Source organism: Ochlerotatus camptorhynchus, unplaced genomic scaffold, assembly GCF_037179485.1.
Source record: "Ochlerotatus camptorhynchus isolate MF236.1 unplaced genomic scaffold, CSIRO-AGI_Acam_v1.1 ptg000008l, whole genome shotgun sequence".
Classification (NCBI taxonomy): Eukaryota; Metazoa; Arthropoda; class Insecta; order Diptera; family Culicidae; genus Ochlerotatus; species Ochlerotatus camptorhynchus.
In genome coordinates this window covers 4188115-4212090 of record NW_027040500.1, presented here as the reverse complement: position 1 = coordinate 4212090, position 23976 = coordinate 4188115, and the positions used below count along the sequence as shown (strand labels likewise).

The following is a 23976-nucleotide window of genomic DNA, read 5'->3' as shown; positions in this document are numbered from 1 at the left end:
TGCTCTTAATTTTCTGTTGTTGGTCGTGATTCGTTCGATTGGTTCCGCTATTTGACAGCTCAATTGGCTACTATACTGTACTTCCCTTCCGAAGGAAGATTTCTCGAGTCATAGGAAAATCCACGAACCCCTCATTTTATCTGTCAAACTTTCATAGCGAATCAAAACAAACATAGTGTAGTACTAGAATTTCGACTCTAATGGGGTACGTTATTCGATTTGCTTGGGACCAATAGGCTAGTCAAGAAGTGAGCCAATTTAAAATCGTTAATTTCCACCGGTTGCTACAACCATGCAGGGATGGATAGCTCTTTTGCAACTTTTTCCTTAAGTTTTTAAAATAGAATGCTTACGTTAAGTCCAACTGATTTTCAGTTATCCCACTGTGAAATAGACAGTTTAGTGGCTAAGAAATTCAGATTTAAATTATTTGCAAAAGTTGTAGCTAGTATAAAAACCTCCAAAAGCTTAATACATCATTTTATGGTATTCTGTTGATGGAAAAAGCGTAATGGAAATGAATGTAAATGATTTTCCACGCCTGTGTACGATGGTGTAACATTACTAATTTATCTCATTCTGTATCACAAGGACACTGTTCAATCAGGTCATGCATTCCGTTGCTGGTTTTCTAGTCTCGATTTGAGTGTTAATGAGTTTTAGGAATTTCACACCATTCGGTCAGAAAGACGCGATGCTTTCGCTTTTCAATTATCATTTAGAGCAACGGACGTTGGGCAGGTGATTTTTCATGGGGCACCTGATCAACATTTTCACTGCAGCCGGTGCTATATGTACTAGTATGTATCCATCAGAGCGGTTCTTGAAAACAAGACAGACAGCAATACCATAGAGGTAACTCTAAGACTACACGCAAAGAATTTTTGATGGTTTAAAACAAAAAATAATATTGTTGTGCTCAACGATCGCATTATTATCATAGAGGTAACTCTAAGACCACTGGGTTCCGAAGAAAATCATTATTATTTTTGGCTCACTCAGTACCAGAACAACGGTCCCAAGCAGTCCCAAGCTATTTCACTCACCCCTGCATGTTCTGCATGAATCCACACACCCCTGATGTTATCTGTCAAACTTTCATAGCGAATCAAAACAAACATAGTGTAGTAATAGAATTTCAACTAGAATAGGGTACGTTAATCGTTTGCTTGGGACCAATAGGCTACTAAAGTGGTGAGCCAATTTAAAATCGTTAGTTTCGTATTGATTGTTGTTATTATTGTTTCAATGGGGTATTTTTGTTCAAACATCTTTAATTTTTTTTAAATAACAATATTATTTTTTGCTCTCTTGCTCAAATTTCCAAAGCATGAAAATTGTTGATTTAACAAAACGCATGGTTTATTTCAAGGGCAACATAAAATTAATTCAGGAACCATGATTGTTGATTGAATTATATTTTTTTTGTTCAGTGTGGAGAAGCTAGAAACCGAACCCGTCCTTCGCCATTTTGTTCACGTGCCAGTAAAGTTTTGCGTATCAAAATGTGTTCCGGTTCCGATAATCCAATAATTATTGAAGAACTGGATGTAGAAAAGGTGTCGGTTGAAGAAATCGAGTTGATACATTTATTGAATAATTATGGAATGTCCGAACAAGTTATTGAAGCGTTTCTCGGTAGGTGCCGGACGTGGCCGGCAAGCACAAGAACGTGTATCTGACCAAGCATCCTGCTAGCGTTATGGTGTTTGGATTGGTGGCTTCCGATGGCAAAAAAATGGACCCGTTGATCTTTCCATAAGGCGACAAGGTCAACACGGAGGTCTACATCGGGATTTTAAGTAAGTATGTTCTTCCGTGGATCAAAGAACAGTACGGTCCGAAGCCAAATGTTGTATTTCAACAAGATGGGGCTCCGTGCCACACCACGAACCGCACTCAGAAGTGGTTGCAGGAACATCTTCCGTTCTGGGCGAAGGATATGTGGTCGCCATCTTAATCCGCTGCATTACTCAATATGGTACGTCATGAAGGCCAAGGCCTGTTCTAAACGCCACACGAGTACAGCAAGCCTCACACAAACATTGATCCTACCTGTAGAGAAATGGATCCAGACTACACTATTAGAACCTGCCGTGCATTCCGGAAGCGTGTGGAAGCCGTAATTTATTTATTTATTTATTTCGTCAAGTAAAGTAGACTACATACAATGGTTACAATGTTTTACTTACATACTATGCATTATTTCTATAATGTTTTAGTTTGGTTTTAATTTCTTCTTTTGACATAGTGATGCTAATGACTTCACAGTGTAGATTATACTGTCGCATCAGGGGCCATTTTTTGCGTAATTTGTTCTATGTGATTTTTCTGAGAATAATTTTGGTGTTCTTAGATGTCGACAGGGTGTGTAGAAGTTTAATTGTGAAAGTATTTCTGATGATTCTATGCGATGTGAAATAATGTCATTGATGAAGAAAAGCATTGCAAATTCGCGGCGTTCTTTGAGTGTTTGTAAGTTGATGAGCATACAGCGTGCTTCATATGATGGAAGAGGAAATGCGGTCCAATTCAATTTCCGAAGGGCATATAAAAGGAATTGTTTTTGGACGGATTATATGCGTTCCTCGTGTATGGCAATGTACGGATTCTATACCAGGTTACAGTATTCCAGATTAGGTCTTACGTATGTAATATATAATAATTTGATAGTGTATGGGTCTTGAAAATTATATCTGAACCTCTTAATGATTTATTGTATTATAATGTTCTACAAAAGTGAGTTTGGAGTCTAGGATCAAACCTAGGTCCCTTACATTTTTCTACTTTTTGGTTGCCTAAAAATATTTCAAAAAGAGGTGTTTCTACTTTTCTGCTAAATACAATTGCGTTGCATTTTTTTACATTGAGTTGGAGTAGACTTTTACCAACAATCAATACGAAACTATCGATTTGAAATTGGCTCACTACTTGACTAGTCTATTGGTCCCAAGCAGATCGATTAACGTGCCCCATTCTAGTCGAAATTCTAGTACTACGCAATGTTTGTTTTGATTTGCTATGAAAGTTTGACAGATAAAATGAGGGGTTAGTGGTTTTTCCTATGTTTCGAGGGGTGAATCGATTAGCTTGGGACCGAAGAGAGTACCAGAGCTGAGCCAAAAAGTTGAGCACGTTTCTTTGGGACCTTCTGGTCTTAGAGTTACCTCTATGCTTTTACTACACCAAGTGTTGAATAAGTTGATTTCATTCTGGAATTCTTCTGTGTCGCTAGAATAACTTACTTTCATGAAGAGCTTCATGTCGTCTGCGTATATAAGAACTTTTATTTTTTTAAGTATGTAGGAAATGTCGTTTACGTACAAAATAAAAAGAATTGGGCCTAAATGAGAGCCCTGGGGCCTCCGGGGTGGAGACCTAAATAGGTTCTGAAAGTTTATTTTGAAAACGAACTATTTGTTTGCGTTGCGTTAAGTATGATTGGAGCCAATTCAGAATTCTAGATTCCATTCCTATTTTTTGCAATTTAAAGAGTAATAATGGTATGTCGATTCGGTCAAATGCTTTACTGAAGTCAGTATAAAGAGCTTCCACGTGCTTGCCATTGTCCATTGCGTTTAGAATGGTTAAAAATTCAAGAAGATTAGAGGTAGCTGAACGACCTTTAAAAAAGCCGTGCTGTTTGTTTGTAATTTGATTTTTTACTTGCTGAAAATCTTTGTCGTTTACGATTTTTTCAAAAAGTTTTGGGATGCAAGAGATAATGGCAATTCCACGATAATTACGGATGTCAGATTTCTTGCCTGATTTGAAAATAGGCACCAAATGAGACGATTTCCAAATTTCAGGGAATTTCCCATTTTTCAGAGACATATTGAAAAGGCGTTCTAAAGGAAGGGTAAGTTGTTCTGAAAGATTCTTCAAGAATACAGGTGCAATTCCATCAGGTCCTGGTCCTTTAGATGCGTCCAAATTTTTTAGTGCATTGAGGACTTCATGTTGACATATTTGATTGACTAATGTTTCTTCGAGAGTGTGGATTAAAGACTTGGGCTCAAGTCGTGATTTCATTCGCGTGCTGAGTAGACTTATGTACAACCACTACTCGCTAAACGCGCATCTCCACAGAATAATGTTCGTGGGCAGCAACATCTGTCGGTGTGGAAACGGTTACGATTACATCGATCACGCTGTTCGGCGATGTACGGATAATGACGCCGCCAGAGAACGACTTTTGAATATCCTCGAGGCACAAGGAAGACAACTCTATATCCCTATCAGAGACGTGTTCGGAACCCGCGATCCAGCTAATGTCAATGAAGTGATCCGGTACCATACCATCCAGCATGTTCTAATTTCAAGTATACAAGAAGCCATCCAGTACCATACAAACCAGCATGCATCATAAATTAATTATTGCATACTTCACGGCGTAAATCGAGCAATTGTGCTAATTAAACATTCAAATCAAAACTTTTGTGGAAAAACCAAGTGAAATACCATTCCAGTTCTTCACCAAGAATATTCTAGAAAATCAAAACAAAACATTTAAACATTCATACATCATGGCTAATTGTTTTAAAATTGCCCGATTGATTTTTTTTACTTCAGAGAGGAGTTCTTAAAAATATAATAATTTTTAAACAAATTGTTGCGGGATGGGAATACTGAACCCAATATTATTAAAGTATGCAAATGTATTCTTAAGATACTACTGATTACATATACTACTGATACAACATTGCATACCGTACACACAACCGGGGGATGTAAGATTCGCTTACAATTATGTTGGATTCAAAATCGGACGATGTTAGTGGAACGGAGGATGCGATATACCGAGCTGTGGTCCAATGCAAGAAAAAGAAGAAAGAAAAATGTGGAGTTAGTGAAATGAATCAGGTCGGAAAAAAAGGCTGCCACAATTGGGACTCAAACCACGAACGTTTCGATTATCAAACCTGTGCTTTTTCCACATCTCTCCATGCTTCGCAATATTGTTAGGCTAAAAGTGAACAAGAAGTGGTCATAGTACGATAATTTGATTTCGCATGCTTTTTCTGCTGAACAAGAATTGGAGAGAATTGAAGTAAGTGTGTGCGTCGTTTTACAATGTTATAAATAAAAAACTTGGTGTCGAAAGCAGACAGAACAAGAAATAAAAAAGGCAAAACATGATAGGAAATGCAACTAACATTCAATGTAATAGATTTTTGGTTTGCGAGTATACTGACAAATGAATACGTTACAAGCCAAAAAGTTATAGCATACACTATACATTTGTTTAGTCTTCGTTTGACAAGTAACGGTGACAGTCTATGAATTTCAAATTAAAGAATGATTATTTCAAAGGGACACTTACATCCCTCGTGACAGTATTCTGTGCACCATCCAATAGGTCTTATTAATCTACATAAATTCGCCAAGAACAGCTACCTTCTATCTAGTTGAGCTTTCAAGTTAGAGCAAGTAGGTAACTGCGCTGTTCACCATCCATCTGATCAACTTTGATGAAGACCGCAGTATTTCACTCAAAATCGTAGAAAGTGTGGTATTCACTGAGTGAGTACATTTTCCTCGCTTTTCTTTAAAAATCTGCTCAAATATGACGAAAACCGCCAACAAATGTACTCAGCCTACAAGTATACTCATTAGGCCCGTTCAAAATATTGATTTTGCTCCACCAAGTTCAGTTAATTGGGAACTTATACTGCACTGGTCCTTTAAAATATGTTTGAAAAGTGAACTTTATGCTCTCATCGTTCTAGCCCTGTACTTATCTGTACTACATAATGTGAAATTTCCCCCGTAACAACTTTGCTGAATACCACTTTTTGTTTGATCAGGATAATTAGTTATTAATTAATTAGAAAGATTATGTTCCTCTGACATGCTCCATCAGGTGGTGGTGGTGCAGGTGGTGTACTTGCCGCGAAGAATAAGGCAAAAATCCCAGCTACTATGTCATAAGTGCAAAATGCCCATGAAAGCAGTTGATTAATTATTTCAGAAAGTTATCGGCTTCGAAATCAATTAACAATTAATTATCTTGAAGTCTAATCAAAAGTGGGTTTGAGCAAAGTCCGTACATCACTACAACGAAGGGCAAGAACGATTAGAAGAAAAAGTTAATATAAAATACGTAAAAATTTCATCACTCAATGAGTAATCCCACTTTCTGATTTTGAGTGAAACCCTTTTCAATTTTGAGTTAGTCTCAACGGTCGTGTATCCTGGATGATTCATTTGTAGTGGGAAGATTGACGACGATTGCCTATTTGCGTTATTTGCCGTTTAAGATAGTTAAAATTCTCTGTTTGACATATTGAGATATTTGAGATATTGACAGGTTTGAACCTGTTTAATAGTCCGGAGGGTATTGGACAAAAATGCCTTCCTAAATTGATTTTCTACGCAATTGATGAGGATTTTGCGAATTGTCGGCGTCTAACGATGTGACCATCACCAAATCCACAGATGATCTGAAACAAAACATACAGGTACGCTTTTTCATAACCTCACGATCGAATCGTCTCTCTCTCTGTTCTCTCGATAGTCATAGCATCTTCTTCTTCTTGTTCGCATTTCAAGCTTATTGCTTAGCGCATATTAGCTTATTGCGTGCTCTCAACTTAGTGTTCTAAATGCACTTCCACAGTTATTAATTGAGAGCTTTCGATGCCAATACCAATGCATGAATTTGTATATTGTGTGGCAAGCACAATGATACTCTATGCCCAGGGAAGTCGAGAAAATTTCCAACCCGAAAGATTCCCTCGACCGGACCGGGAATCGAACCCGCCGCCTCCAATAGTCATAGCATGCAAGCACGTAATTGGTTGAATACGGCCAAAAAGTTCGATAAATTTTCAAGAGTTTACTAATGATAAACTAGTGTAATTTGAATCAAATGGTGCGAAAATAATTGAAATCCATCTATAAATGGCAAAGTTATATGCGTTTAAAACCTAACAGTATTTCGTCACACAATTTTTTGATTTGCACCCCAGTAAAGTCGATAAAAAATACATTTCCAGCTATTTTCAGACAAAAAGTATTATCTATCTTCGAGCATTAGAAAACACGAAATCGAAAGTCGATCACGAGAATCGATCAGCGTTACTTAGGACCCAATGCTTTGTCCAGCTTTATATATTGTAACTTTGTATCGACATAAATTTAGTAAAGAATGAAAAAAATGTGATCTCAAAGGGCCAATTAGAGGACCCAGTATGGCCAAAAACTGGCGCACTTGCCTTACGTTTTATGATAAATTATAGTCTCATCGATGTATTTTTCAATTTATGATGAAATATATCTCAGCAAAATTTCAAGTTTTATTATGGTATTTAAGTCAATTTTATAAACTTCTCCAAAACCACGACTAAACCAAAATTGTTACTTGGGATACACTTGTAATTTAAAAAAAATTTTGACTGTGTTATTTTTCCGTAGCTAATTCCTCACCGCATGACTATCAATTGACATCGTAGGCCTCAAAAATGTCCCGTTACCTTTTAATTAACACAATCTGTTGTCTTAATGCTTTCTCCAGTCAGTATGTAGTGCGTTTTTATCAGTTGATCTCCAGATTCGTCGGCTGCATCAGTCATAGCTCAGTAAAGCGACTAAAATGGGTAGCTTTTTGCGGTTCGCGATCATAGTCAATGTTGTGAGGACTATCGTGTGTTTAGATTTTGGAAATGAAACTTTCTTTAATCAAACACACCGTCAGAGTAGAGGTATAGAGGACGAGAATGTTTGGCAATGGAATATTACTAATTAGAATCTATGCTTTCTAGAATTTCCATTTTACTCAGTTGGACGTATTGCGAATGTGTATTGCATGGGAAGTAACGGTTTATCCGGAACATGCCAAATTCGAGGTGAATGTGCTGCCAATGGAGGCATCGCATCGGGATCGTGTAATAGCATTACCTTCCAAGCTGTGTGCTGTGTTTGTAAGTTATTTTGTGGAGTTTAATTTTCTGGTGATATTAACTTGATACGTTTTGGTAATTCACAGATGTAAACACGTGTGGTGGATCTGGATCGAACAATATAACATACTTCCAAAATTCAGGATATCCTGCAGCATACAATGGAGGAGGAAGGTTAGTTTATGGACACAACGCTGATAAGTGAACCCGTATGACGCCTGTATGATGAAACTGATGATGGTCCCATCTCTTAACCCTACAACGGTTTGAGTTGGACGGGTTTTCTTTAAGATAATTAAGTTTAATCATCTTATAACAAAATTTGCAAACAATACCGAACTGGTTACAGCTTCAGATACACAGGCGTCTATCGGTCCACTTAAAACTACAAAACACACTGGAGGTGGTGGATTGGATTCAAACATAGTGACGGCTTAGAAAAGTCTTATCTGTAGTTGGAGACGAACCAGCGCAGGGCTGAAAGTCTCCTTAATAAAGATATAAATGTTGTTAGAGTATTTCGCCATTGTCACATATGATTAAATTTATACTTTTCATTCTTTACAAAATAGGTTAGATGAATTATTTTGCCATACAAGTGAAATGGCTCTAATGTTGGCATATGGATCTAAGATTGAGCCCGTCGCTATTCATCAATTTTATCTAGATGAACGCGTCATTGGGACGGTACTTATGGATATTTTTGGTCGCTATTGAAAATTTAGCCGATTCCTGAATTTATTTATGGGCCCAAATTAGGGCATTACATCCATTTCCCCTAATAGATGCGAAATTCAGCTCAATCAAACGGACTTTCGGACTTTTTTGAGCCTCGGAGAACTTAATTTTACATGTCGTTTGTTTACGTCTCATCCTTTATGTCAAAGATGGATTCCATTCATCCTTTATGTCAAAGATGGATTCCATCACGTGTAAGATTAGGTATTTTTAAGAGTGCAGTAAAGCAATGAAATGTTTAACCTGAAATCTCATCGGTGATTTTCGCGCAATTGAATTTTGCAAGCCAAAACTCATGGCCGAATAAACTCACGAATAAGATTTGAGTTTTGCATTTTTTTCGAGCACTGCAAAGTGCAAAAACGATCGATTTCTTGCACTTATACTTAGAGACGCCACTTTTGCACTTCGTGTACAACAAACATCATAGAAGTCTATAAGGCAAAGACGGAATCCCAATGGGCTACTACCAACCGGTGGAAACTAATGATTTTAAATTGGCTCACTACTTGACTAGCCTATTAGTCGCAAGTAAATCTTTAAGCGTACCCCATTATAGTAGAAATTCTAGTACTACACTGTTTGTTTTGATTCGCTATGAAAGTTTGACAGATAAAATGAAGGGTTTGTGGATTTTCCTATGTTTCGAGGGGTGCATCGATTAGCATGGGACCGAAGATAGTACAAGAGCTGAGCCAAAAAGTTGAGCACGTTTCTTCGGGACCTTCTAGTCTTAGAGTTACCTCTATGATACAAATAATGCATATGCCTCTAATCTAACTAATTGTTTTCACGTTTTCACCAGTTGTATATACACAGTAGTTCCACCAGACACCACCATCTGTCAGCTGAGGATTGATTTCAGTTCATTCACACTATCTCAACCGGACGGCAATGGAATATGTGTTGTGGATAGCTTAACAGTGACCGGTACCAGTTCGCCGGTCCAAATTATTTGCGGAGATAACAATGGACAACACATTTATGTTTCCTTCAGTGGTACGACTAATATCATACTTACGATAGCAACAACTGGAGCTACGTCATTCAATCGAGTATGGAATCTACAACTAAGCTTGATATCGTGTACCAGTGCGTACTTGGCTCCCCGAGGCTGTCTGCAGTATTATCAGGCCATTGCCGGTGAGGTACTGAGCCTTAACTATGGAGCAGCAGCAAATCCAGCTGCAAATGGGATAGGTTTAATCGGTACTCGGCAGCTGGCCAATTCGAATTACGGCATTTGTATCCGACCAGCAGCTGGGCAATGTTCAGTAACCTACAATCTGGTATGTCATCTTTTTTTTTTCTTCAAAGTATTATTTTTATGTTTTAATAAACTTTATTACCTAATTTTAGCCAACAGGTGACCCTTTTGCGTTCACAATGACCGGTGATGCTACAGTAATAACTACCGCAATGCTTGGAACAGCAGGGGTCGGAATGCAGGGAACGGCTTGCACCACTGACTACCTCATTATTCCGAATCCAATCGGCATACCGAATGATCGATTTTGTGGTTTGGGCTTACCTGCTGGCATTACAAGTTTGTATTGTTCTCTGCTGAACCATAGTTTATATTCACTAGATATAAAATGTCGCTTTTTTGTAGGCAACACAAAACCATTCGTTTTGAACTATATCACCAATTCTGACGACAATCCTGATGTTGCAAATCGAGGATTCCGACTAGAGTACAGTCAAAATGCTTGCGCTATACCAGCGGCAGGTTAATGCTATTATCAGTTAATTAAGTTTGTAATTTATTTATTCACATTGAATTATATTTTTATAATCTATTGTACTTCTTCATTGGCTATTACGTCCCAACTAGAAGTTCGCGCCTGCCTTCAGCCACTGACAACTTTTCCTTCAAAATATCGCCATGGCACTCACTAACAACACAGCAAAAAAATTAATTTTGATATCACATCAAAGTGCATGCACTTCAATCGTGTCAAAAATATGGTGTAATATTACTTGTCGAAAAGGACAAAATTATCATTAAAACAGTGCATGAACTGATATTACGTTGCTTTTACTTCTTTCCTTTATTTAACGTCGGTCTCTGTTCCGCAATCCACACGCTAAGATTTTGTTTTCGTGTTCGGTAAATTTTACCGAAATCTGAACAGCAGAACGTTTTGGTAAAACTTTGACCTTCATTTTAAAGGCTATTGAATTTGAAAATAATTTCAAAACATGTTCAACCTTGTTTAAATGATCAAATCAGGCATAACATTTGATAACGGCACAAAAGCATTTGTAAACAAGCTTTCTAAGGCCCTTAACACGCGAACCAAAGAACGCTCACGCAAACCAACAACACCATCGAATAGGAGCAACTATCACCTTTCCGAAAGTGGTATTGGTTTGAGGCGTACTGTGGTTCACGTGTAAAGGGCATTAGAAAGTTTGTTTACAAATGCTTTTGTGCCGTTATCAAATGTTATGCCTGAAATATTGTAATTTTGGTGGAGATTTAGTTTCAAAGTAGTTGAAAAGCAATTGAATTGAATTGCATAAATTTTACCGAAAAGTTCAGCTGTTCAGTTTTCGGTAAAAATTACTGAAGTCGGCGATAATTTCTAAGTATGTAGTGCCAATCACCAACGGACACCGATTGCCATCCATTGACGGCAATCGATTGTGCAGGAAGGCAGCTTCCACACCTGCCTAGGATATCACACCCATTCAAAAACACATGGGCCGGGACCAACGGTTTTACTTCCCTTCCGAAGGAAGACGTGACCAGAGTTTTTTATGCCTCAGAAAAATCCCACCGACCTCGGCTGGGATTGAACCCAGACCCATTGTGGTGAGAAAGCCGTCACGCTTACCACTACACCACTGGCGCCGGCTACGCTGGTTTTACTGCATTTGTTTATTTTTGTGACCATAAAAATTACATGAGATTTTCGACATGATTGAAGTGCATCCTCTTGGATGTAATATTAAAATTTATTTATTGCTGTGAACATCTCGCGAGCTATTCGCGGAAAATAAATCAGTGCTAACATTTGAAAACGGCGCAAAAGCCATTTGTAAACAAATGGTTTGTGGGCCCTTTACTCGCTACCCGAAGAACGCCCACGCAAACCAACAGCATCGTCAGGAAGGGGAAAATTTCCCCTACCCGATGTTGCTGTTGTGTCGCGTGGGTGTACTTCAAGTAGTGAGTAAAGGGCCCACAAACCATTTGTTTACAAATGGCTTTTGTGCCGTTTTCAAATGTTAGCACTGAAATATGCTTGCTAAGTGTTTCATACAAGTTCAATGTATCGTATAGAAACGTAAAAGTGATCCGATGGCAGCGCTGGTGTAGGTAATTCGCGAAACTAATAAAAATGTAAGTGAACTTATTCAATGATTGAGAATGAATAGCTACGTCTGTTTATCTGTGCCTCAACGCAACATGTTTTTAGAACTTCCTAACTTTCATTCTATATATACTTCGAAAGGATATGCAGTATGTGATCGCAACCAAATGAGCTCAATTATTGGAAGAATGTATGTATATTCAGCTCCGGTCGGACGTTCAAATTTTCTCAACAGCATTGCAGCACTGTATGAAAATCATTTGGGACATTTCCAAAAGATCTCTCAAAAACCGTGCTGCTGTTTTGACAGAAATTTTCTTTGCGCGTCTCTATCAACGTCTCTGTACATAGTCACTGACAGACTTGATCCTCAACAAAACCTTCGTCAAATCGTTAATAAAGAAAACTAAACTAAACCTTCTTCAAATCGTCATTCATTTTTCGTCAATGACAAAGATTCATCCGGTAACAAAAAGTGAAATTTCGTGCATTCTGTGTCACATTATTGTAATCCAAGCAGTTCATGACGTAGATGCTTGTTCACTTTAAAGGCTCCATGTATTTGTGGTGCTCAAGTCATTAATTGCTCAAGTGTGGTGCTCAAGTCATTGTTACAAATTTAGTTAATAAAAAAATCTACACATGTTCGTCACTGACAGCATTGTCATTGACAATTGCCATGGTTTGCTTTGACGATGACTGTTAGCTCAAATGAGTGACCAAAGCAGAATTGTCAATATCACCGTGTATTGTCGAGATTTTGCAGCACTGGTCGTATGACAGAGCCTGCCATATGACATTTAAGTTTGATACTGTACTGTAAAATGTGTCGACTATCATGACCGCTTACAAGGGTGCTTGCAAGCATTACAAAAGTACCTGTCATCTGTCATTACGTCGTTCTGTATGGAAAATGTATGCAAGAAACTTCAAGTGGATGCCATCTATACTGATCTTAAAGCTGCATTTGATAGAGTTGTGCACGACGTTCTGCTATAGCTATATAGCAAAGCTTGAAAAAATTGGATGTTCTGCTTCCTACTGCAGCTGGCTTAGATCGTACCTCGTGCAACGTGAAGTTACTGTATGCATTGGAAACTACTCATCTTACTGTTTTTCGAACAGATCAGGAGTTCCACAGGGTACTTAATTTTATGGTTCTATGCATCTCAAAGTTGTGCGTAATTAGTTTCCGTTGAACTAGGACTGCCGTTTTGTTTGATTATAACGTTGCTGGGACTGCACTGTGTCGATCACGATAAAGACCTCGTTGTCATGTTGGATGAAAAGCTCACGTACACTCGTCATTTCTTAACCACGATCGACAAATAAATCGTCAGCATGGATTCATGTTCAAAATCTCTAAGGAATTCCGTGATCCTCTGTGTTTTAAAGCTCTTTACTGTTCATTGGTACGCTCACTACTGGAATTGACGTGTGTTGTGTGGAATCCCTACCTAGCAGTATGGAGTTCACGATTCGAAGCTGTTCAACGCAAATTCGTTAGATACGCCCTGCGCTGTCTTCCTTGGATTTACCCGCTGAATTTACCACCGTATGCTGACCGCTGTCGTTTGCTGGGTTTGGATACTGTTGTTGAGCGACGAAACTTATCGCAGGCCGTATTCGTTGCTAAAGTCTTGCTCGCAGAATATGATGTCCCTGAGTTACTGGCCAAAATCAATCTGTATGCTCCTGCACACTCTGTCCAAGAGCCTTTTTTTTGTTGGGGGGAGTTGAACCGCTGCGTCCATTATTTGAACTTTTGTGGTACCCCTGTTTACTGTTCGTATCATGCAAGCTGACCACCCTTTAATGAGTGGACAGCTAATTGCCTGGACACGTCCTTTCCCAGTCAGGTATGATATTGTTGAAACCAACTACCTTTCCAGGATTAACAGACCAAATTCCACTAGGTTGTAAGATAACACTACGAAAAAATTTAGATCAACGCCTGTGTAATGCACCGCAACTGCAGAGCAGATATTGCGAGGTTTAACGTTCTATCACAGACAAACAGACATAACTCTCGCAAGTTGTTCATCGAACAAGCATTTAACAGTCACTTTAAAAGTATGGTATTTGGTAGTACCACCACATGTGGCGCGCATAGTCAATTCCCTTGCGTTTGACGTTTACACACTACCGCCATCTGTTCAGCGTACTACCCACCACAGTGTACTCAACAGATGGCGGTAATGTTTTAGCGACGATGTCTTACAGTGAGAAATATTCAATGTGTTATGTCTGTTTGTCTGTGGTTCTATACTACATATCGCTCTGAACCCGACCAATGTTCTTCAAATGATATCTACTCGGACAGTGCCCAGTTACTAGGCCAGTGTATATACTAAGAGCCCGTTTATTGAGCTCCAAGAGCTTCCCAACAAACAATTTTAGCTGCAGCTTAGCTTATACAGGCAAAAATTAGCTGCATAAGGCAAATTTTGGCTGTATAAGCTATTCTGCAGCTAAAATTGTTTGTTGGGTTTTTGGTACGTGTTACATTTGAAGTTATAAATCTATTCGACTGGTTGCTCTTAGTGACGGCCATCCAATTGACCACCACCATTCCATTTACAGTTCCATTTTTACCGTACAGTTGGATATTCCACAGTATGGTTCTGGATTCTTGTCGATCTTGTTTTCCGTACTGAGCACCACTGCTACCGACGCCAGGAAGGCAGCTCCCACACCTGAACCCTACCTATCGACCCATCAACTCATGAACCGGGGACCAACGGCTTTACTTCCCTTCCGAAGGAAGGCGTGATCAGAGATGTTATATGCCTCAGAACATCCCGGCAGCGCCGACTGGTATTGAACCCAGGCCTGCTGGGGTGAGAGGTAATCACGCTTACCACTACACCACTGGCACCGCTGAAAGTGATGCGTTATATTTCTCAATGTTTTGATTTTATTCTAATGTTACCTCAATATTATATCACAGACAAACAGACACAACACTTTGAACATTTCTCATTGTAAAACATCATCACTAAAACACTACCGCCATCTGCCGTATACACTGTGATGGGCAAAACACTCAACAGATGGCTGTAGTGTGTAAACGTGAAACGCAAGGAAATTTATTATACACGCCACAGGTGGCGGTCCTACCAACTAAAAACATTCAAATTGACCGTTAAAAGCGATTTCCATAGACATTTTAAGAGTGTTATCTCAGCTTATCTGTGATCATATCTTCTCTATCGAAACTTCGGGTTATCCGCGAAAGTACTTGCATTTTTCTCAGGCACTTTTGATCTAACTCATACTCAAAATATGACACGACCAAATTGGCACAACGACACCCTATACGCTTTCTGACCAAAGCGCCGGGAACGAAGCAATGCTTCAAAATTCATAATTCTTATATTATTGTTATTTTTTTCAGATAAGCAGCTTAGTGATTTAATGAGAAACTTGAAATGTTTGGCAGTTCTCCAACACTTGTTGCATATTGATCTAAGAAACTGTTACCAGAATGCGCAAACGCTGCTTCCAAGTTTTCGTATAACCAAGATGAACGAGAATCGTAGAATAGTACAATACAACGAGAATAGGCCGGATGCGAAGACTTTTTCTTGTAGTGGGCCGCACAAAATGAGACCGTGGGCAGGCGTGATCTAGTAGAATACATCATCTTAACTCCAGGATAATTTGGAGAACCTAAAACAGCTGATATTCATTGGAAGACGTAGTGTTTGATCCACACAGGCCGTTTTTTTCCTTGATTTGTTTTCCATCGATCTTGTTTTCCGTACTGAGCACCATGCTACGGACGCCAAGGAGGCAGCTCCCACACCTGGACGCTACCTATCGACCTATCGAACGGCTTTACTTCCCCGAAGGAAGACGTGATCAGAGATGTTATGGCTCAGAACATCCCGGCGGTGCCGACTGAGATTGAACCCAGACTTGCTGGGATGAGAGGTAATCACGTATGCCACTACACCACCGGCGCCGCTGCACAGACAGTTTGAATCTGTTTGGATATTTTTCGAACAAGAAATGCATAATGATATGCTTCGAAAAGCATTATCAATGAATTCATAAATTCTGGAAATTACCACTTTTTCAGTGGCATGGGGTATGTTCCTCCGGTGGCCTATCTGATCAGAAATGCTTCAGATTATCATTGCTGATTACTACTTAATGGGCACACCAGTTTTAGTTTTGAATCTTTATGTTAACAGCTGGTATATATAACAGCGATAATGGGAAGGTAGCATGATTTTTACCCTTCCTGATCTAAAAAACCTACTGGAATAAATCCGGCCACAGGGTCCCACGTTTTTGTGTAGAAGTTCAATATAAAGTGAACCTACCTCCAAATAAAAATAAAAATCGGTCAAGCAATATACTCTGTTAGAAGCATTTTGATTTTTTGATTTGATAGCCCGGTAGGCAAGGTGTTTAGCATTTCTTAAATTATGTCTGAGCAACATGATATTAAGAGAGAATATATGACAGATGAGATTGAGATTTCTGATCAGATGGAGATCTTCAGAATAGTACCTGATGAACCTGAAGTCTTGAACAAATAACCAGATGACTTCAAGGAGATCTTTGTTAACCTGAAGATCTTTTAAAAATTACTGGTCAACAATATATTTGTTCAAGACTTCAGTTTGATCAGGTATCATTCTAAAGATCTTCGACTTCACAAAAATTCAAATCATATCTCTCAGATATCCTTTCAAGATGCTAGGTTCCTCAGAAATTATTCCAAAAGAAAATTCTAACAATTTTAAGAGTGTTTTCCTTCTTTCAAACATGAACATGTCTTTTGAGTTTTATTGTTCTAGTTATGTATTTTTTGCACAGTAAACGCAGCTTGTCATAAAATTAAGACAAATAAGAATTTAAAACAGAAATAGGAGATTTTTCCTCCTTTCAAACATGTGTAGTCTTTTGGAGTTTTGTTTTTCGGCATTCGGTCAAACGGCATTCTATGTTTCTTGTTTTTGCTTACTCAAATCAAATACTACTCAAATAAAATTATGGCTCCGGATAATCGAGCTATTTTTTCCGGATAATCGAACCCCCGGATACTCGAGTACGGCCTGAATTTTGAAGATCCTCAAGCTGGTAATAAACTGAAAATGAGTCCTTTAAATATTTTCCCATCGCCCCATCATATCAAGTCGATCATAAATAATCTAAATACAGATTTATATTTAAAAATTGTGAAATTACATAGTTTACAGTGGCATGAAGGAAATGAAGGATAATTTGGCGCTAGATGCTCTACTTTATCTGCATCAATTTATCCAATTAGAAGCTGAAAGGACCGCTTTAAGGATTCAACGGACAAAGTACTTCCTTGAAGGTGATCTTACCGGACATCTTAGTATTAAGTATCATTTCGATCGTTTATACAATGCAACCGAATTTGATCGTAATGTTTGGGAAAGTGGGAGACCAAACATCCGTACAGGTTCAACTGTTTTTTTATACAGACGGTTCAAGATTGAACAATCGTGTGGAAGCATGGGTAACTTGTCCAGGGAGAGATAACTCAATATCTATGCGTTACAGGCTAACCGTATTCCATGCAGAAATTCAAGCAATTCTTGCATGCTCTGTAATATCCCAAGTAACCAAAAGTTCCACATTCAATACTTCCAAGTTCCATAAAGTTCAAATAAAGTTCCGACAGAACATGCAAGTTCCATAAAGTTCAAATAAAGTTCTGTCAGAACTTTCAAGTTCCATAAAGTTCAAATAAAGTTCCGTCAGAACTTTCAAGTTCCATAAAGTTCAAATAAAGTTCCGACAGAACTTTCAAGTTCCATTAAGTTCAAATAAAGTTCCGACAGAACTTTCAAGTTCCATAAAGTTCAAATAAAATTCCGACAGAACTTTCAAGCCACATGAAGCAATCCGCACAAATCTTTTTTTGTAACAAAATTTAATGTACGTAAATATGAAATAATCAGTGGCCCGAATAAATCATAATTCTTGTATTTATGCAACATTATATCCAAAAAATAAAAATAAAATGTAATTTCTTGGATTCGAACCCGTGTATTCGGCATGTGATCTACGATTGCTAACCACTGCGCCACAAGTGTGATGGAATACCTTGCGGGCAAACACCAATTTAAATTCATCAAGGTGTTGTGTTTCGTATTCAAGTCAATCAGCTGGCTCAGAAAACTCCAACAATAGGCGGGACAAGAGCTCACTTTAATATATTTCAGATGACGTAGTGGTTCGTGCTGAGACTCTCACGCAGAAGGACTGGGTTTAATTCTTCCAACAGATCCATTACAACTACTAATGCTTGATAAATCAATACACATTAATACCTGCCTTTAGAAATAACTTTCATAAAAGTGCGAACTAAATATAGAATTGGTGTAGAGGACAGAAACCTTTTTTAATTTATTTTCTTAAAGTTCCGTTCAAGTTCCGCCAGAGGCTGCTTAGAATGCTCTTCAATTATGGTACCGGAACTTTCCAGTTCTTATAACGACTTAAAAATGAGGCTGCTAAGAATTCTGTAGACCACCTTCAACCAAGGTGCTTAAGCCATAAATAGCCTTTTATCAGAACTTTTGGTTACTTGGGATGCTTCCGCCGAAATTATAAGCATTCGAATATTTGCATTGTGTCTGGTAGTCAAGCAGTATTAAATGCTTTAAAATCATCAACATGCGATTCAAAACTCGTATGGAAATGTGCAAAATTGGCCTGTCGAAACCAAGTGAATCTGTATTGGGTTCCTGGCCACTATGGAATAGAAGGGAATAAAAAAGCTGACTCGTTAGCCAGGCTAGAATCATCTCAACAATTTCATAGGACCAGAACCATTCTGTGGAGTTTCTGCTTGTTCTCTTAAAATGAAGATCAAGAAATGGGGAAAAAAATGAAATTGGAGTCGAGTATTAGTACAAGACACTGAAGAAGTCTGCACATTGTAGACGAAATACGATAAGGATAATAAATAAGCAAATAAAGTAGTGGAATTAAATGGAAAATACTAATCCTTCTCTCTCTCATTATACAGGTATTCCACTAAGACGCCCACATTCATCAGGATTGAAATTGGAGGCCAACTGGAACAACACTTCCATTGCTTGGCAGCCAAAAACGGGTCATAATTCCAAACATTTCAATGGCTAATAGATTTCTTGAATTATCAAAGAAAGATCTTAATGTCTATACTGGTTTGATAACAGGACATTGTCCATGTAAATATCACTTGAAGTTAATAGGAAAACTTCAAGAGGATGTGTCGATTCTGTGGCAAAGAAAAGGAAGACTCTGAACACCTGCTATGCTCTTGTACAGCAATCTTCAATGAAATGCGTATTTTTCGGGAGGGGTTGGCAGAACCCTCTGATATTTGAAGTGTAGGTCCCAGTCAAGTACTACATTTCATTCGAAATCTAATACCTGGCTGGGAAAACGCTTGTGATCAGTCTATGTCGGTCGCTTCACAAAATAGTGATACGACATATTGATAAAGTAATATAAAAACGGGGAATAAGTATATCACAATGGAAAAAAGGATAATTTTCATCACAGAAGTCAGTTTATTGCAGTGCCAATTGCACAATACTGGCACTGTAAAAATTGTTCTTGCACAGATTGAAAATATATCGAATCATAATAGTATATGATTTGATTTACGTGCTTTTACAGTGTTCCATGACAAAAGGGGGAGTATTTTTCAGAGATTGTCCATCTTTCAACAAATATACACGAATAGATAAGTAATTACGCCCAGTGGATGCTTATATAAAGAGAGGAGTTTATCTTCATAAGCTTCAGTTAACATTCAACTTTTCTATTCACATGTGCGCAGTGTATTGAAGAACTAACCCACAATTGTTACTGGATATAAAAAAAGTGTTAAAAGTTTTCAATGATGTGCTAAAACAAAATAATGAAAAATGAAAATTAAAGTGATACTATTAGTTTTAGTGAGCTATCTAATTCAAGTGTTCGGCTATTTTGAAAATCAGTAAGTGTTGCCTAAAAATCAGCAGGAGTGTGGGAATTGCTCCTTACAATTCCAACAAGGATGTTCATTCTGATTTTTCATTCCCTGCTATTGTGTCAATGATTAATCAAAAGCGTCAGATTGAAACCAAAAACACAAACACGGCTGAGAAAAATGTCATGCATATTTGATTGAATTATTGAAATAAAATATAAAATAGGGTGTCCCAACTTTTTCGTGTGCAAAAATCAGAATACATGGCATCGTTGGTTATGAGGGTTATGAGTGAAGTTTTGTGATTGGATAGTAAAGTGCAGGTACAGTAAAGTGATTTAGTTCCGCCTACTGTTTTATCGGCAATTTGATGATAGTGTTGTGTTTTAAATTTCGTGATTACATTGAAGTCAACGGTGTCAATAGATGGGCGTATAGACGCATTAGCAATTTCTCAAAAACTTGGTTGAATTTTGTTATGAATTATGAATGAAATATTACATCCACGGTGTTTGTGAAAGAAAACCTTAATAAAAAAAGTATGGTAATTTGCCAAAGGTTGGTATGTCGCACTTCACATTGTTTACTGTGCAGCATTTATCCATGGCCATGACATTTACCGATCATGGTGACATGTTAATCGATCAATTAATGGTTGCAAACAAAAATTTTGCTTTTGATATTTAATGTTAGCAATAATGTCTTATGCATGTTTTAAATATTGTTCGCATTGTGCAAATCATTTCTTAATTTTCAGCAAGAAATCGTCAGTAGCTTAAAAGTCAATAAATCCAAGTATTATTTACAAGAAAGTTTTGATTATTGTAATTGGGTTGTTAGCGGAATGCTTTAAATGAAACACCAAAAAAATGTTATTTTCCATTTACCACCGCCTTTGAGAATTTTCCTTTCTACAGATTTGTATAGATTTTTCTCCTTTAGGTAAATTTTTTTTTTTTTTTTAGTTAGGTAGGTTCCGATTCTACACATTGTAGTTTGTTTTTTATACCTGTGATCTTGACATTTTTGCCTAGGGCTGAGTACTTAAGGGGGTTAGATTTTGATAAGTTCTTTAATGGGAATGATACTGATGATGGATGTCATGGATACCAAAATGTATTAAGTGGAATTAAATGGAAAATAACATTTTTTGCTGTTTTATTTTGATTATTGTTATATCTATTGCAATACACTCAATTCGGTTTTAACGCGATTTTTTACCTTCTGTAGTTTTGATCGTGTGAACTTGAATTGAAACCAAATTAAGTGCAACTTATTTAAAAAATTCAGAAAAAAATCTCCTCTACAATTTTAAACATGGATATATCGAAAAACAGAATTTAGTGTACATTTATTAACTGTGTAAAATATGCAGGAAAATCATTGATGTTCAATAATTGGATCGTATTTGGACCATTTTTTCCAATTATTTTTTTTTTACAAATGTCTACGGAGTCGATTTTTTTTAGGTAAACAGTCTGTTATACTCGAAGGATGTTAGTGTAACAAAGCTTTTAAAATTATCTCGCCAAAATCGAAATGCGATTGAAAATAGACAAGTGCGTCACCATTAGGAACCGCGTGCTGGCACGCTATATGATATAGTATAATAGCAGAAGCATCAATTGACCCTGATAACTCGATTTTGTTTACATTTGTTACATTCGACGTAATGAAAATTGGCTCTTGATTTATGGACCGTCGAATAAAATATATCATCATGTCGAGTATGCCGAATGAAAAACCTCATCCTCATAAATAGTTCGATTAGGACACATTTTAAAAATATCAAGTTTTTTGTTGTTTTCAAGCATTAATTACAACATGAATTACAATTACAAACTATGAAAAACGGCGCTGCATGCGTCAAACTTCATTTAAAAATATTGGTGTTTGGGGTAGATAAACTAGTCAGGGCTATGGAAATTTCATAGGAATAATGGGCCTATGGGAATTCCATAGAGCATAAAATAATAGGAACTTTTAACCAGGATTGGTATACAAATATTCGTTTTAGTTTTGCTGAAAGATAGAAAAATTTAGCAATATTTGCTTTCACTCACGAGTAAAAGAGTTTTCATTATGCTTTCATTGAGAGCAGAGCTAGTACTCCATTAAATTTCAACTGCGGTATGATTTGCTCTAAATTTTGATATTTTAACCAAAACATGAACGTCATAACATCAAATCAGTGCCAACATTTCAAAGGGGCGTAATTGCATTTGTGAACAATGGCTTTAGCCATCGATTTCTCGCGAATAAAAGCTCACTCATAAAAATTTATGACACCAACAAGTAGATGAATGTTTCCTCTACTAGCTAGCATTGTTAACTTGGAGGAGTGAGCATTAATTTTCGAGAAATCGACGTCTGAAGCCATTGTTTACAAAAGCAATTACGCCCCTTTGAAATGTTGACACTGAAATATTGAGCTTTGCTTTGGTCCGTAAACATATGTTCACACATCAAATTCCAAAAAAAAACCTATTACTCAATAGGCCATCGTAAAATGCATCCCCGCTAATGACAATTCTAGCTCCGTAACTAACCAATGAAAACTGCAAACGATGCGAACATTTTGTGGTGTGATACAAAAGTCTACAGAAGTCTAATCTGCAGCAAAATGCGTAGTATAGTTTTCGATTTGATCTCAGACTCTGCTCTGGTTAGTTCATTTCGATGTCAATCATACAAGGTCTGATACAACTGGCTTATTGGATTAGTGAAATCTGGAAATGTTTAGTGGTGTTCCTATTTCATCGCAATGTTTATCTTTTTACACAAAACAGCTGTTTTCTGTGACTTCACGTCTGCTGTTCGCAGTATGAAATGTTGTGCTGACGTGACGTCGTCATTCGCTTGCTCAGCAACAGAGCGTAAAATTATTGACTGCTTAGGCCGCGGCTAGGGTAGACGCGACACGCGACGCGACGCGATGCGACTCACGCAAGGAATAATAATAAATAATAAAATTCTTTTGAATTGGTCGCGTCACGTCGCGAATCGCGCCTACCCTGGCCGTACCCTGACTGAGTGTGAAAGCATTGCACTATTCAATTAATTGCTCCATCCAGACCGTATGCACCAAACGGTAAAGGATGAGGCAATGAAATAGCAAAAAAAAAACTTTCAGCCAACAGGCGACTCACACCCCGCATAAGCGAGAACCATAAATTGACCTTACCTAAAATGGTTATAAATTGTTTATAATCCCTGCTAAACTTCAACTGAAATGGTTATGGAACTTTACATGAACGTTTAATGATAAAGTTTTAACCTTAAGTATTATAGTTTTTTGGAAGTGGACCTTACAAATAATGGGTTGTTAAGAACCATTACCATTCAAAATTCTTGTTTTCTCCATACACTTTCGCAAAGAAAACTATACTAAAACCTTTTAACTTATGGTTTGAGAACATTAATGGTAATGGTTATGGTAAGCAGTAAGGTCCATGAATGGTTTTGTAACATCGATCAACTTTATGTGGAATATATCGCGAATTGGTTGCCTGCAAATTACTGATTACCAATTCACGATATATTTCACGTAAAGTTGAGCGATAATACAAAACCATTAATGGACCTTACTGACTACCATAACCATAACCATTAATGTTCTCAAACCATAAGTAAAAACGTTCTAATATAGTTCTCTTTCCGATAATGTATGGAGAAAACAAGAATTTGGAATGGTAATGGTTCTTAACAACCCATTATTTGTAAGGTCCGCTTCCAAAAAACCATAATACATAAGGTTAAAACTTTATCACACAAACGTTCATGTAAAGTTCCATAACCATTTCAGTTGAAGTTTAGCAGGGATTATAAACAATTTATAACCATTATCGGTAAGGTCATGTGATGGTTCGCGTTTATGCGGGACCGCTTTCCTTCGCTCACATAGTAAGTAATTGAGGCATTTTTCCATAGAAAATGTACCCTCAGTCATTCAAAACGAGGATTGGGAAAATTAAACTAGAAACACTGGAATAAGAGGCCAGCGGAGAAAAAAATAACATGAATTTGGCAACAAGATAAACATCAAAGCAATCCTGGCATCACTTGC

General features: G+C 37.6%; 2 protein-coding genes across 2 annotated transcripts in view; both read left to right on the top strand.

Moving 5' to 3' along the window:
* Positions 1-7594: 7594 nt before the first annotated feature.
* Positions 7595-10373, top strand: LOC135697968 (uncharacterized). The gene is made up of 6 exons (XM_065217854.1): positions 7595-7703; positions 7764-7922; positions 7988-8075; positions 9445-9928; positions 9999-10185; positions 10252-10373. The coding sequence occupies exons 1-6, from the start codon at positions 7595-7597 to the stop codon at positions 10371-10373; spliced, it is 1149 nt and encodes a 382-aa protein (XP_065073926.1).
* A 9411-nt stretch (positions 10374-19784) lies between these two features.
* The window catches only part of LOC135698288 (cubilin homolog), a 30043-nt gene continuing 25851 nt past the window's right edge, over positions 19785-23976 (top strand). Inside the window, exon 1 of the mRNA XM_065218190.1 lies at positions 19785-19937. Within this exon, the coding sequence (XP_065074262.1) occupies positions 19867-19937 (71 nt within the window). The 5' untranslated portion in view covers positions 19785-19866. The remainder of the gene's footprint in view (positions 19938-23976) is intronic.

Bases quoted from the DNA above. Each gene is read 5' to 3' on its own strand.
- LOC135697968 (XM_065217854.1), top strand. From the start codon at position 7,595: ATGGGTAGCTTTTTGCGGTTCGCGATCATAGTCAATGTTGTGAGGACT. The intron at 7,923-7,987 runs GTAAGTTATTTT...GGTAATTCACAG, and splicing joins CCAAGCTGTGTGCTGTGTTT to ATGTAAACACGTGTGGTGGA. The intron at 10,186-10,251 runs GTTTGTATTGTT...GCTTTTTTGTAG, and splicing joins CTTACCTGCTGGCATTACAA to GCAACACAAAACCATTCGTT.